This window comes from Polyodon spathula, chromosome 5 (assembly GCF_017654505.1).
Source record: "Polyodon spathula isolate WHYD16114869_AA chromosome 5, ASM1765450v1, whole genome shotgun sequence".
Lineage (NCBI taxonomy): Eukaryota > Metazoa > Chordata > Actinopteri > Acipenseriformes > Polyodontidae > Polyodon > Polyodon spathula.
Window position 1 is genome coordinate 47478787 of NC_054538.1, and position 15585 is coordinate 47494371.

The window sequence follows — 15585 nt, forward strand, 5'->3', positions numbered from 1 at the left end:
TTGGGTGAATAGGCTAATTGGTTTATTGGTTAGTAATCCCCTGGTGCGAATTGTAAATTGGGTGCAAGCCAGGTGCAGGGTATTTAAAGAATGCAGGGCTGCTGAGTGAAGAGCCTGACTCTGTGTGTGTGTGTGTGTGTGTGTGAGTGAGCGAGTGAGAGAGAGTGAGAGTGTGAGTGAGAGTGTGTGTGAGTGTGAGTGAGAGTGAGAGTGAGAGTGTGTGTGAGTGTGAGTGAGAGTGAGAGTGAGAGTGTGAGTGAGAGTGTGTGTGAGTGTGAGTGAGAGTGAGAGTGTGAGAGTGAGATGTGTGTGAGTGAGTGAGAGTGAGAGTGTGTGTGAGTGTGAGTAAGTGTGAGTGAGTGTGAGTGAGAGTGAGTGACAGTGAGTGTGAGTGAGTGAGAGCGAGTGAGTGATCAATCAGTCGTATCGGAGAAGGTATTACGTCACACTGTGTGGTTTTCTGATTTGGTGTTTAATAGGTAAACGGCTTAGCCGTCCTGTGTGTTAGTCAGGGATCTGTCGGTGTATAGTCAGAGCTCCAAAACGGAGTTAGGTTTTTGTTTCTGTTTTGTTTGTTTTGATTTGTGTTTATTAAAAGTGCGCGTCAGCGCTAAAAAAATTCCATTTCTGTGTCCTGGGTCTGTTCTTAAAGGGGCAACGAACGTGAGTGAGTGGGAAGGATCTTTTACTATATATATATATATATATATATATATATATATATATATATATATATATATATATATATACACATATATATATATATATATATATATATATATATATATATATATATATATATATATATATATATATATACACACACATCTATATATATACATACACATACACAAAATAAATTTATATAAAGGAAAATACATACGAATTGGATTGAGTGACAAGTTTTGAAACAAATGTGTTTGATGGGAAGGTGAGTGTAGGTGAAATCATATTTGTTATAAAAGTAATTTGTTTACAACAAACCCTTTCAGGAACTTAACATGTTTATTTAAAACACAAAAGCTTTAAAAATAATAATGAAATAGAAGAAGTATCTTGGTCTGTAGGCTTTATTTTGCAACTTTTCTTACTAAACCGCGGGCAAGGTGATACAGACTAGTACAGTTACAAATAAAATGTAGAAAAATTTGTCAGTAGCAATCTATTAATGCATGTTTTTGGTTTGTTATATAAAAAGTAAGCATTTCTATATTTCTTTACTCGGTTTTCCCTAACTAATATGTAAAATTGTGGCTGTTTTGCTTAATATCCTCTTTTTTGATCCAAAGGGCTGGTGGATTATTTGCATTTTGTTTTTTTCGGTCCGAGATGAGTCTGTAACTAAAAACACTGTCTTTTGTAATTGGTGTTACTATAGGGACTGGGAGTCTAGAATTGATAAGTGGGTTTGTGAAACCAGGAGGGTTTTTTGTGCTACCCTCTCCTGTATCGAAGTACTGTAAATGGAAATGCCTACTGTACAATGCACCTGCCTGTGGTAACCGAGATCACTACATTTCATACAGGGTGAGGCAATCCACACACAGGTGGAGGGCAGGCGCTAACCTGGGACCTCTCGCACTAAAGCATAGCGCTGATACAGTTGTACAAAAGAACCGACTCCTTTGCAAGGAGCGTATATCGGGCTTACGTCACCTACCAGCCCTGCTGGTGCCTTCCCCCGTGCACACTACACGCTACCCTGCTAGCCTCAAGTCCACCAGCACTTGCTCACCAAGCTACATTCTGACGAGTGCGTGCCGGGGTACCTGCATCTCACTGACACCAATGTAGAGATCTCGGTTAACGCAGGCAGGCACATATTTTTCATTTACCACCAGTTTAAATCAAGTAGCATATTTTATAATGCATACAGAAATTATTACATCTGTGGTTTATTAAGAGAAAAATATGGTTTATGATGGATTTAAATCATTATATGTTGACAGTGTTTTTATTTCTTGTACTTCTCTAGTCACAGTCAGCCTCTTAAATCAGCTCCAGTCCCACCCAGCATTTAATATCAGCATTAAAGTATGTTTTTTGTTATTTATATATTTATTTTACTCTATACTGCTATTTATTTAAAAAAAAAAAGTGTCCAGGTTAATATTAAAGTTGGGGGTTTTCAAGGTACTTCAGAATTCGTTAAATTGCAGGAAGGTACACAGGAAGGCGTGTGTGTGTGTTTTCCACTTCATTTAATGGCTTTTTGCTTCAGATTATACCATTGCAGTTTTTATTTCAATCAACACTTTTTTGTGGGGCATTTTATTATATGTGAAAACACTAGAACCCCTAAAGTGTCCCTGCATAATTAAACTGTGGCCCCTACGGTGCCCCCCTGTGTGCTATACTCTAGAATTGTAATTGTCTTTGATGTAGGTCCTATATTTTACTTTACACACATAAATGTTTGTTTAGGCAGAGGGAGAGCAATGCTGTCTCCTAGATTGTGCTTGCCACAAATGCATGTTTCCTCAGACTGATAGGCAGAGGAAAGTTTGATGTTGCCCGCAGCACTTTACTTGTTCAGTGTTGTTTCCCATGTGCCAGAAAAGGTTGGGGACCACTGAGGTACAGTAATTTCATATGCTATTGCACCACGGGGTGGGGTGGGCTGTCGTCATAGCCTGAAAAATTTCCAATGGGGGGCCCAGCAAAAAAAAGTTTGAGAACCCCTGATCTAGAACATGGGTAAAAGCTTTCTTCAGCTTTACTTGTGGTTTCATTTTATTAGCAGGGTGTGACAGGATCTTACTCGTGTCACGCGTGTGGTCGCCGCTGTTCAAAAACACAGAGAGACAGACGGGGTGTTGATGTTGAAAACGTCGGCACAGACACGCAGGTTTATTAACAAACAAACAGAAAACGAAAGTAAAATAAAGGTGGTCATGTGACGTTACCAGCGATGGTAACGCACAGAGGACTAGTACATCAAGCTGTACAAAAAGTGCAAAATAAAACACAGTACAACAAACTATAAAGCAGGCCTTGCAGCAGCCCCGATCACAGTGATCGCCATGCTTTTATACTGACGCTCCACGGAGACACACCCACCCGCCTGCTGGAACAGCTTATTGCTTTCAGCTGCTGCTCCACGCAGACGGGTAATTGTCCCCGGCGGAGTGACACAGCAGCTAAACAATTAATTAAATCAATATGTTAACAATGAACCCAAAAACATACAACAAACTACATATTTCCCCATGTGCAGGGCTTACACCTTGCCACACAGGGTAATGTACAATTGATGCAACCTCCTCTGACTATCTAACTAATTAGGTTCAAAACAGAATTGTGTACAATGGGTGCAATGTCATAAACTATATTTTCACAAACTACTATGCTAATGTAGGCCAGGCTTCTTTGGAAAAAGACAATATATTTTCCACCAAAAGCATGAATATAAAATTACCCTGGGATGCCCCCAGCCTCCATCTTATTGGCAACAGTGACATCAGTTGACCAGACGTCATACTGCCAGCGCTTCTGCCCGAGGACCCCGCCCAGCACCGTCCCTGTGTGCACCCCCACACGCATGTCAACATCTGTCTTCGTCTTCTCACGCACATACCTGTGAATAACATGAAAATTACTGTGACAGTGCACCACTGAACCATATCGCACTGTACATGAAAGACAATGTTTAAATGTTGGCACAGAACTGTTTAGGTATCCAACTGCATACAAAAAATAAGCAGGTGAGTCTATATAGCTGTGTTTAAAGCAGTGATACATTTTCTTACCTTTTATAAGCCCTAGCAGCAGTATCCTGGGCCCCCATTTTCAAGTAATTTTTTTTTTTTTTTTCATTAGTTCAGATTAAATACAATGCTATAAAATGTTTCCACTGCTTCTTTCTGTTAGCTAATCACATCCTGATTAATAAGACCATGTGACCAACATGACTGAAATGGATTAGCTAACAAGAAGCAGCAGCAGACAAAATCTACCAGACGACTTGAGAAGGCACCTCTATGAATAGCATAGGGTATATTTGTATAGAATACTATTCCTATTTCTATTTTTACCTGCAATTGTCCCTATAAAAATATTTTTGTTTTGTGGTGCAATGTTTAGTCTAAGTTTGTATTAGTCTCCAATGACCTCTTACATTGAAGGGGAGGATTTGTGATCATGAATTTGACCTATTTGTCCTTGCCAAAGAAACAGAATTAACGGTGGCTGCAACAACAAATCCCCGGGAGTCAGTAGCAAAAGATCCCCAGATGATGTGTGACTTTTTGGGGGGGTAGGGTCCCCACTCCCCCCACCCCACGCCGATCCAATTTGGCAAAGGTTGGTAACAAACAATTGACAAAGAAATTAAATGGTACACAAAATGAATCTAAACAAGTAGAAAAATAAATACAACTTAAGGTAACTGTGTTATTAATACATACCTCTACCAAGTTGCAATTTAAGAGCATGGCATGTTCTTTTTTTCATTCTTAAAAGTTTTACCAGCATTTCTAGTGATATGGCTGGCAAATAAATGAGTGATACTGCATGTGCTGTTTCCCATTTGTTCCATTCAAAAGGTGTCAAATGATAGTAAACCAGTTTCGCAATTGAATAACAGTTTTTATTAGAAGAAATCCACTCTTTGCTATTGGTGGTTGGTTCTTGAGTTAGTATAGGGCAGTGGTCCTCAAAGTCGTGCCCACGAAGCCAGACCATCGTGCCCGCAGCAGCTGTTCTTAAATTATGGGTCGTGAATACATTTCTGGCGGGTCGTAGCGTGGGAAAATAAAGAAAGCTTTAAACACGTTTTCCAATAAAAGCGCTACAGCAGTCTGTTGACATTGCTGCTCACTTATGCTGTTCTTGTACGTATGCGGCATTTTTTTTTTACTGAATGGCTTTTGCGATACGATCAACCAATTGAATATCTGCATTGTCTCTGCGGTAGCCCCAATCATAAGTTAGCTGGGTGGGACATAAACTGTGTCTGTTTCAGGTGCAGGTACAGACTGTAAGTTTAACCAATAGGAGAGTCAAATAACTGCCAAGTTTCAAGCAGCTGTCCCATCATAAGCAAGCAAGGCTGCTCATGGTATTCTGCGTGAAAATTAAAGGCGAGTGAATAGCCAATGGGAAAGTGAAAGATCTGACAGCTGTCCAATCATTAGTGAGCAGAGGCGGGATGTTAATATGCCGGGTATCACTGAATTTCACCATTATTGAGAAAAATAATACATTTCAGTATTTAGAATTAAATAAGTAAGATAAATTTATGACACTGCTAAAATTACTTTGAGGACCACTGGTATAGGGTATGGTGAAAGAAAGAGTGAACTGTACTTAATTTTAGTGGGAACTCAGACTATTTGAGGGTGCAATAATGGTATGAATAATTGTTTGTCTGAATAATTTCTCCCGGCCGAATGGAGAGTCACAACGGCCTTAAAGTGTAGAATTTTAGCCATACCATCCTTTTTTTCTGAGATCTGTGTTCCTGTGTTCTAAGTTTCATTGCTCTGCAGTGTAAAACATTTGTATCAGCATATCCGTGAACTGGTCAGATCACTTGGCATGCAAATATCACTACACATACACACACCGCCCATGCATGTGTACAGCAGGGTGCCTTTGTCACTGTCATACTCACGAAATTGCCTCCACCATGGCCAGTCCCATCATAATGGAGCATGCAGCATGGTCATCTCGGTAATCAGGCAACCCACAGATACAGTAATAGCAGTCACCCAGGATCTTAATACGCAGCTGATGGTATTTCTGCATGAGAGTTTAAACATGGATTTATAATGAGCACAGACAGTCATCACTTTCAATCATCAGATTACAGTAGGTAAGGCAGGTGGTAGATGTGTTTGACTTAATTTGTTCTGTTGGTTAACCTGGACAACTTCACCAGAGCCGCTGGTCAGAAGCAAAGAATGAATTGAAAGTATATGTGTTTATTTAAAAACAAAATACAAACAATTATAAAATAATTAAAGCTAAGTAGCAAAGCCCCTGCCACCTACTTCATAATCAACAGGTATCAAGATGTTTTAACAAAGAACAGCCAAGAACAAATATGTTACAGTGAAAGCTGAGAGAAGTACTGCATTCTTACAGTATTTTGTGCACTTCTTAAAAATAGTAAGAGGAGGTTAATATGGCTAATCAGGAGTGTCTCAATTATATCCTAATGTTACTTTTTAATGGTTCTGTGAGAGCAGTTTCACAGTGGATAGCAGAGTATTGTTGTGCAGTCCCAGGTTCCTTTGTGACTCACCTGGGCCAGCTTGTCAAAGCGAGCGAAGAGCTCGTTCAGCAGCTTGACAAGCTCCTGGGCACTGCACATGGAGGAGAGCTGAGTGAACCCCACGATGTCAGCGAACAGGATGCTGTGAGGAGGGAGACACACAGTCTGTTAGTTGATGCCATTGTGTGTATCAGTGCAAGTGTATGTCAATATATTTACTAAAATACAAACATTACTGATGTCTCACGAGCAATGGACTAAAGCGTGATGACTCAATGAGCCATTCTAGAGAAAAGACTTTGCTTCAAATTTACTGAAAAAATAGAGGCAGTTTTATTGAGGAATGGTCTCATATCCCACCAGTTCAAAATATATAGAAGTGCTATACCATATTTTTACCATATAAACCACTTTATGTGTCAGTTTGTGAGGTAGGGCATATCACTATGTACACTGTTGAGTCTATAATGCTATACTCATAGTCAGGATTCGGTCAATCACTGACAAAAAAATAACCATTTTGAGAATTGAGCATTTACAAATGGTCAAAAAACTAAATTAAAGGTTATTTTGGTCTCTGGCAGGGCAGAAGGAAAGCCCTGCACATAATAAAAGGGGGCAGGCAAAGCTCTGAGAATGTGGCTGGAGCCGTTATTGAATTACACCGTGTAACAATTATTATTTTTATTTTTTTTGTTCCTGGGTAGTAAGTGTTATTTCCTAATTGCTTATGCCTCAGAAGTATAGAAAATGGCTATTATTCCCCACAAACTTTGCTTTTGTGACCAGGACAGTGATATTTCATAATATCACTATTTCCAATGGGAAAACGGGCAAATGTGTGTCTTTTCGTTCATATAAAGTCAGAAAAAAACAACATATGAATCCAAATTAACATGTATTTATACTAAAGTGATACAAAAATGACTACAAAAGATTTAGAAGCGAGCAGTTTTTCGAGATTTACGATTATACTGTATTTACAATATAATCGTAAAGCTCAAAAAACTACTCACTTCTAAATAATTACGAACGTTATTTCAAACTCGATTCAAGTTTAATGTTTGAGGTCACTTTCCTCCTAAATTGATTACCACGACCCCCATCACAATCTGAATTGGTTAACTTCCTGCATAAATAAAAAGTACATCAATAATTAATCAATGATGTGTATCTTAACATATACTGTACTGATTGTATGTTCATTCAATAAAAAATACGTATTAAAACGTTCTTTTGTGTTTCATTCATTGCTTGTTTGATATTATTTGAGCAAAATAATTTTCCAAAATAGCCTTTCATTTTGTTCTTTGATCATTTGTAAATGCTCAAATCTTGAAATGGTTATTTGAGTGTAACATATATATTACGTTTTGTGCAGGTCTCTATGTGCTGGATGAACTGCTACAGCACCTTCCAAGTCAAGGTGTGTATACAGCACAAGTACCATGATGCAATGTAAAAAGTGAACGGACCAAAAGATTTCAAATTAGGTCAAAAAGAGCAGATTTTAAAGCATTGACTATCAGTTCCTTCAATGTAGGTTTTACCCTTCTTTCACTTTGTGTGTGTACCTGACGTTCTCGTGCCGGTACATATACATGGTATTGAATTGCTGCATCTCTTTCTGACTCTCTTGCTGTTTCATGCCCTTCAGCATCTCATCAGCAATGTGCTTCGGCAGGATGGACAGCAGCAGCCGCTCCTGCAGGGAGGGAAAGAGAGGGATCAGTGTCGAACAGCACACCCAACCCACCTGCAAACAAAAGCAAATACAGCTCAATTACAGTCTTGTTTAGACTGTGAAGGGTTTCAGGTTTGTCTTCTAGAGTATGTTCCTGAAAGTTACTGTTTCCCTACCAACATGTCAGGTGGTTCAATTCTTTTGGGCTACTAAAAGTAATCTTGGCATTAAACATACATTTGGATGAGGATGAACAGACAGCTTAATGAACAATTATTTCAGTAAAATATAAAGCATTTCAGCTATTATCATAACCCTGGTTCCATGAAATAGAAATGTAATTACCTAATGGGTGTTTACCTCCTAAAGACCCCGAAACCTGAATATTCTATATCAAAGCTGCTTGTCAGAGCCTGTGATTGGGGGAGACTTGCCATTAGATCCAGTTGTACAATTACTTAATGACGATTCAAGACTTCAAATGCTTGAACGACAGCAGAAAATTTGGCTTGATGGATTGACAGCGACAGAGAAACTGACTCCTTCCACATAGACTAATTTTGTAGCAGTTTTTGTCATATTTCAAAAGCATAGTGATGTTGGAGCTATCTACCACCAGGATAAATAGGCCAAAAACCTACCTTGGAGACTTGGAGGGGAGCCATGGCTGAGATAATCAACTATTGACTGCTGTTTAATTGTCATTGGGACGGTTGGGAAATGTGGGGCTTGTCGGGGTCCGTTGTCTACCTGTTACCTAGTTGCTGTGTCAGATTACTCTTAATTGTATGTTGAGGTGTTGTTTTGATTAAAAAAAAAAAAAAAAAGCACGCCCCTGACGACGCAAATGTAGCCAATCAGGTTTGATTGGTCGGGATGCCATAAGGTCCCCCGTGCCTGGCTGAGCAGGTCACGATGCTTGGGCAGTTTCCACAGTTGGCTGCTCAGGAGCTACATCAAGGTAACAAGGGGCTACTATGAGCACCTTGGCCTGGTCCTGTTTGATTTTCTCCAAACACAGCGGGAGCAGGCAGAGAAGTGGGAAGGCCTACAAAAGTTGCCTCGGCCACTGGTGTACCAAGACATCTAACGCCAATGTTTCCCTGCCTCCTGTTATGGCGAACCAGAGTGGACAGTGGGTTGATTCCTGCAGAGGGCGCATGCATAGGAGACCCAATAGAAGGGTCTAGGAAGCTTCGTCCATCAAGCCCAGAAGTCTATGTAACGTCATTATGGTGAGTGCTCTGCTGAGATGAAAGAGTGGCGTCTTTGAGGTCCACTGTGGTGAACCAGCAATCTGGCCTAATTGAATGCAACAGCTGTTGCACTCTCAACATTTTGATCTTCCATTGGCTCAGATACAGGTTGACCTGTCTGAGGTCGAGGATCAGTCTGAGGTCACATACTCCAGATGGCTCCCATAAAAGGGGCCCTGGGCTTGTGGCAGCAAGCTCCTAGGACTGCTGCTGGGCTTGTGGCATGGCTTGAGACTACTGCTTCTGTGCCTGGCGGCAGAACCTGTTAAAGCCTCTGAAAACCACCTCTGCTCCGAGTCTGCCGACTGGTTTGAACAGTGACTCTTCTTCCTCGGGTGAGGAGAGGCAGAGGAGGATGAGGAAGACCATGAAGACAGCTTCCCGCATTGGCTATTTCCCCAGGTATGTTGCCCCATCTCCCTTGGCACAGACCCATGGGGTGAGGACACAGCCACCTCTTTACTAGAGGTGCTGGGGAAGAGTGCTAAGCATGTGCAAGTGGCACAGAGCGCTCTATAGAGCTACGGGAAAATGTTTCTCCAGTGTGCGCTTGGAGAAAGCTGCACAAAACTCACAGAAACTGAGGTTCACCAGTGCCTCTTTGGTGTACCCAAGGCATGAAGAGCATCTGCCATGCTTGTCTTCAACAGGCAGTCTGGCCTTGCCTAAGAAAAAGATAAAACCCAGGGATGATGCAAGTAGGAATGCAATGTACAGTAAATGCACAGGTGCTGCCTCAGTCTGCTTATAGACAGCAATGGGGTGGGTCAAGACCCGAACAAGAGCTGTTGGAAACTGACCAGGGATATAAGCACTGGTCATACTGGTACCTGTTTGGTGACTGTGGCACTGGTGACTGTACGGTACTGGATCGGTGTCAGACTGGTTCGGTGACTTTAGCACCGAGTCAGTATGGTACGTTACCGCTGCGGTAATCTCGGTCCTGGTTCGGTACCATACGGTACCGGGTCCGGAACGGATCGGTAACATTGGTGTCAGTACAGTCCGGGTGCACTTGGTTTGCAGTACACCCGTGAAGAACTATACAGGGATGTATAAGCTATTAGTAAAACCACACAGTCAGTACCCACAAGAGACTGAGGGAAGCTTGCTGGTTTACAGCCTGATTGTTTACAGCAAAGCAGGGATGTCAGAGGTGTCAATTTCACGAACAAATGGTTTATTGTTGTAAACTATAATGTAATAAATGAAATATAAGGACAACAACTTATTACAGAGAACATTTAGTTAGGTGGAAGGTACAGGTGAGTAAGAAAGTAAAGTGAACTAAACAAACATCTCAACAAATAACACTAAAGCGAAATGAATGCGGTGACCAGTGGGCCTCCAATAAACCCCCCCACACAAACACCACACCAATACAAAACCATCACCTGACAGGCAAAAAAGACAAAGGTGAATGAATAAGTATACAGTGAAAACAATTACAAAGACAGTCTTGATGGCAATGGATGATAAATGAAATTTAGGCCTAACAAGTCCAGTGAAGCAATGCACATGTAATCCAAAGTAAGTAAGTAAGTAACAAAACCAAAATTACAGGATCCAAAGTATCAAAGTAGAAAAAAAAAGCAAACAGAAAAGGAATAATCTCACCAACAAATAATGAAGTTCCGAATAGAGTCCTGTACTGATGATGATGGATGAAGATTGATGAAAAAATAGCGACTGTAGAAAATGGTGAGTCTGTCGAGTAGTACCGGGTTGAATGGTGAAAAGCCAAATATCAGGAGAATCAGGAACAAAATGGAGACTGAACACGTTAACAAAAACAAACCCTAAACAGACATTGAACAGCAACTAAACTTAAACAAGTAACAGTGTAAACAAAAAAGAAAGGTTTAGACAAAGTACAAGATTAACAAAAGAGTAAATGGACGCACCAGTATTTATCTAAAATAAAGTTAAAGTTACACTGGAATTTAGTAATATGCTGTTATTTGTAAATGGATTCCTCAAGAGAAAAGAGAGTTTTCTCCTGGCCCAGCCAGCCAGCTTTAATACTGGTACTGGCTTCACAGGAGTTCTGAGACTGGAGGAGTGGATATCTGAATGAGCCACTGGGGGGAGAGGATGAACAGAGGATGATAGCAAGGAACTATTTGAGTTTTAACCGGGCCAGGCTACTGACCTAATTAAAGGGACAGGTGGGTCAAACTTACAACCACTTTATGGAGCAAGTGAATTGCTACAAAACTAATACAAAGTTATTCAATATCAACTTAATATTTTGTATTAAACAAAAATTTGCAAATTTTTATATGGTACTAAGCAACAAGGGCTTTTCACAGGGCTAGCCAACCCTGGTCCTGGAGAGTCACAATCCAGCAGATTGTATATATAACCTTTAATCATTCATTTCTAAAGACTTGGAACAATCTCATTTTCACTAGTTAAACAGTCACTTTTTTTCCATTTAGTAGTAATTTGTTCAATTAAGTAATTTAAAGATAATTTGGAACAACAACTTGAACACCCTGCAGCTCTCGTGGACCACAGCTGACCACTCCTGATTTAACTGAACATGTTAACTTGATCAAAATTCTTCAGAATTTGATGCTTTAAGGGTTATCTATAAAACCTGCTTAATTGTGGCTCTCCAGGATCAAGGTTGGCCACCCCTGACTTATCTGATAGGCTCTCCTGTCAAGTTCAGTTCTTTAAAGGAAAAATGCCGGTGAGGTCTGTACGCACAGTCCCTTTATGTCCTTGAGGGCTAATGGTTACATTTCGTACTTGAAAGGGAACTAGTTAATACCACATGTAATGTGGAGAGAACTGGTTAACAAAATACAGGTATTCGTGATGGGAAAAAATATATATATATATATTATTATTATTTAGTCATTTATCAGACGCTTTTATCCAAAGCGACTTACAGAGTCTAGGGAGTGAACTATGCATCAACAACTGCTGCTGCAGAGTCACCTATAATTAAGGCTAGGAGTTTGTCACGGAAAATGTCGACGTAAATCACGGAGCAGTCACAGTCAATGTGTTCAAAATCACAGAGAAAATCACAGAGTATAAAGTCACAGGGATAAAATAACTGTCTTTAATAAAAGCATATTGCGGCGTTGGTGCGCATAGGTTCAGCAAAGAAGAACAAGACAAGCAAATGGAACTTCAATGTGTTGCTTTTTTATTTGCTCTGCAACAGTGACCACGAACTAACAGTAGCATTTATGAGCACTGAACTAAGCAGAGAATAAAGACGCAAACTGGGGAAAGGGTAAGAGACGGCAAGCGTAACAGAAGCGACAGAACACGTTTAAGCTGTTTCCTTATTGCTATTCTAATTATTCTAAAAGTATCTAAAGTCGAATTATTATTGTCTATCTTAGTCTATCTTTATTTTTACATTTGATTTCACATTCCACATATATTGTTGTTCTCATAGTTTTAATTTGCCTTTATTTTGCGCCATTTATCCTGTTTTCTCCCGAGGCTGCTGCTCCTAAGCAGTGCTTCTTGCCGCGTTCTGCTGTTTTGTTGTTAATTTACAGAATACTGACCACTACCTGTTTAGGATAGTCAGTTATTAAATATAGCGTACAATATATGTGTATTTTATTTTTATAATATTTTCTATATTTTTTTTAGTCCTGTTGATCAGTGTCAGGTCTTTTTTCTTTATTGTTCTAGATTTTTTTTTTCTGCCACTTCTGCCTGTTTGAGTAAATCGGTTAATAAATAAATATAAAATCCCGTTGATCCAAATCAGGTCTTTTTTCTTTATTTTTTTTTTCTAGACGTTATTAAATATTGATCAGTCTTTTCTGCCACTACTGGCTGTTTAAGAAAATCGGTTAATCAATAAATATAAAATAAATCTTTTTTTTTTTTTAATTTTTAAAAATTTAAATCCGCTATTTTACGTGGCTGGCTAAGCTAACTGTTAGCTAACATGGTAATTACAGTGGAAACAGTGATACTATTTTACAATAACACACCATATAAAAAGACAACTAGCCTATTAAAGCAACATCTTTAAAACATCTTTTTTTTGGGGGGGGAGGGGGTAGCTTTATAAAGACCAAGCACTAGTTCATTCTACTCTGGTCGACTGACAGTGTTATGCTAGGTTTCCTTTATAGTACAGTACTTAAAAACTGCAACTCCCCTTTAAAAAAACAAACAAAACAAACAAACAAAAAAAAAACAACTAGTACATCGAACAATACTTATATATAAGAGTATGTATTGTAAGTTGAAGCCCAACACCATGTCTTACAGGTAGGCTGACAGATATGTTTAATACAATGTTCGTTTGGTTATTTGTATGCTTTAAAGTGTTTCTAGTATAAACCTACTGCGGAAATATGTTGATAAAAGTCAATGGGAAAATTCAAAGTCTTGAGACAAAAGTTTTATAATGGCTTAGTATGCTCAAAATTTGTTTTATTCTGTAAGGTTACCACAAATATTATTTCGGGAGGATGTTAATATTTATGAGAGATCTCAGTTACACGTTCTATCGTTTATTTTAATTAAGTTGTATTGATAGGGCTGTGTTTAGAGAGAAATCGGGTCTGATTTAACGCTGTTCTATCTACATGCAGAACTGAAGTGAACGTGTATACTGTACTGACAAGAATACTATTGATATGCCGTCTATTATTATTTTTGTTTCATAATTACAGTGATAGTTATAATTAGGGGTCTACCTAAATCGCCATTTTGCGGATCGATCGATCAAGGTAATGTAAAGAAGCATTATTTAAGAGCAGAGATGAGTTGTTTATGTTTTTCAACCGGATAAATAAAATAGGTATAGAAAAAAAGTGTTAATACTAAAATGTGTTATTGGAGTTAAAGCTACACGTTAGTTACGACATTGCACAAGTAAGCTTCCAATGATTATTACACATGTGGAGTTTGTAAAAAAAAAAAAAAAAGATTTCTTCGCTTACCTAAGAAAATTGGTATACTGTTATAACTTGTTTAAATAAAACTACGTTGATAATAAGCAGGCTATCCTGCTGCAGTCGCGGGTCCTTGCTAATTTTAATTGAGACATTTGTCATGTTCCTACAGCGCAGGTTTCCTCAGTTTTGGAGGTATGACAAGGCACGGTTTTTGGGATGAAACCGCATAACAGTCTCGTGTTTTGATTGGTCCAAGTCTGTCACATGAATATGTCGTCACACGACTGGAAAAGCTTGCAGACATTTTTAACACCCGACAGAGAAAGAGCGAGAGATCTGCTTTCCACAACCTTTCAATTAAAATATAACATGGTGTTTTGCTGTACTAATATAACAAACTATAGGTTACTAATTTATATGAATTATCACGTAATGCACGAATGTAAGAATTTTTATTTTTCTGGAGTGGTGTATTTTTTTTCTTTCAAATAGCATATATGGACCCCAATTTTTTTTTTTGCCAACTTGGAACTCAAAAGCTATTGGAAATCCAACCTTGACATGCCATCATGCTGAAAATGTGAAAATTGTTAAAAATGTTGCATTTGAAAACGGATGGAAAGAGGGGCCCCAGATATGACCCTAGGAAGTTTAACCCGGGTTCTAGGCCCCGGGGTCATTGAGATATGACTTTGAGAAGGGTCGTTTTTGGGGTTCTGTGGAAGTTAGGAACTTGATTTTTTTTTTGCGGTGGGGCCCCACAGGACCCCCGCACATGGAGTCACCACTTTCACGGTTCTAGGTGCCAGGACGGCTCAATAAAATTATTTTAGGAGGTGGTCTGGGGAGCTCGTCTGAGTCTATATCATTTTCAGTGGTGGCTCTACCTGCTCGGGTTCAAGAGATATGCATGAAAATGTGTTTTTCAACCCTGCCATAGACATGAATGAGGCTGAAAACCCTGAAAATATTTTTTTGCAAAGAATTGCTACAAATTCATGGCATGTTACATTCAGGCTGGTCCCCTGAGTCTAGAACCCTTCGAACGGTGGTTGTAGGTGCTCTGGGTTGAGAGAAATGACTGAAAGTGTGTTTTTTAACACTGCCATAGACATGAATGGAGCTGAACACCCTGAATTTTTTTTTGCAAAGAATTGCTACAAAACTGGGCATGCTACATTCAGCCTGGTTCCCTGGGTCTAGAACAATTTGAATTGTGGTTCCAGGTGCTTCTGTTCCAGAGATATGCACTAAAAGTGATGGCTAGGTGTGTGCGTGCAGGGGATGCTTAGTGGTGTGTAGTGTGCAGGGGTTGCATGGTGGTGTGAGTGTGCAGGGGTTGCATGGTGGTGTGAGTGTGCAGTGGTTGCATGGTGGTGTGTGCATGCAGGGGTTGCATGGTGGTGTGAGTGTGCAGGGGTTGCATGGTGGTGTGTGTGTGCAGGGGTTGCATGGTGGTGTGCATGCAGGGGTTGCATGGTGGTGTGAGTGTGCAGGGGTTGTACGGTGGTATGTGCATGTAGGGGTTGCATGGTGGTG

General features: G+C 39.7%; 1 protein-coding gene across 2 annotated transcripts in view; it reads right to left on the reverse strand.

Annotated features, from left to right (window-relative positions):
- The window catches only part of adcy3a (adenylate cyclase 3a), a 245893-nt gene that overhangs the window by 128458 nt on the left and 101850 nt on the right, over window positions 1-15585 (reverse strand). For both annotated transcript variants that reach the window (XM_041250672.1, XM_041250671.1), the window contains exons 3-6: window positions 7792-7922; window positions 6248-6359; window positions 5615-5742; window positions 3419-3577 (exon numbers count right to left, since the gene is read on the reverse strand). In XM_041250672.1, coding sequence (XP_041106606.1) covers window positions 3419-3577; window positions 5615-5742; window positions 6248-6359; window positions 7792-7922 — 530 coding nt within the window. The remainder of the gene's footprint in view (window positions 1-3418; window positions 3578-5614; window positions 5743-6247; window positions 6360-7791; window positions 7923-15585) is intronic.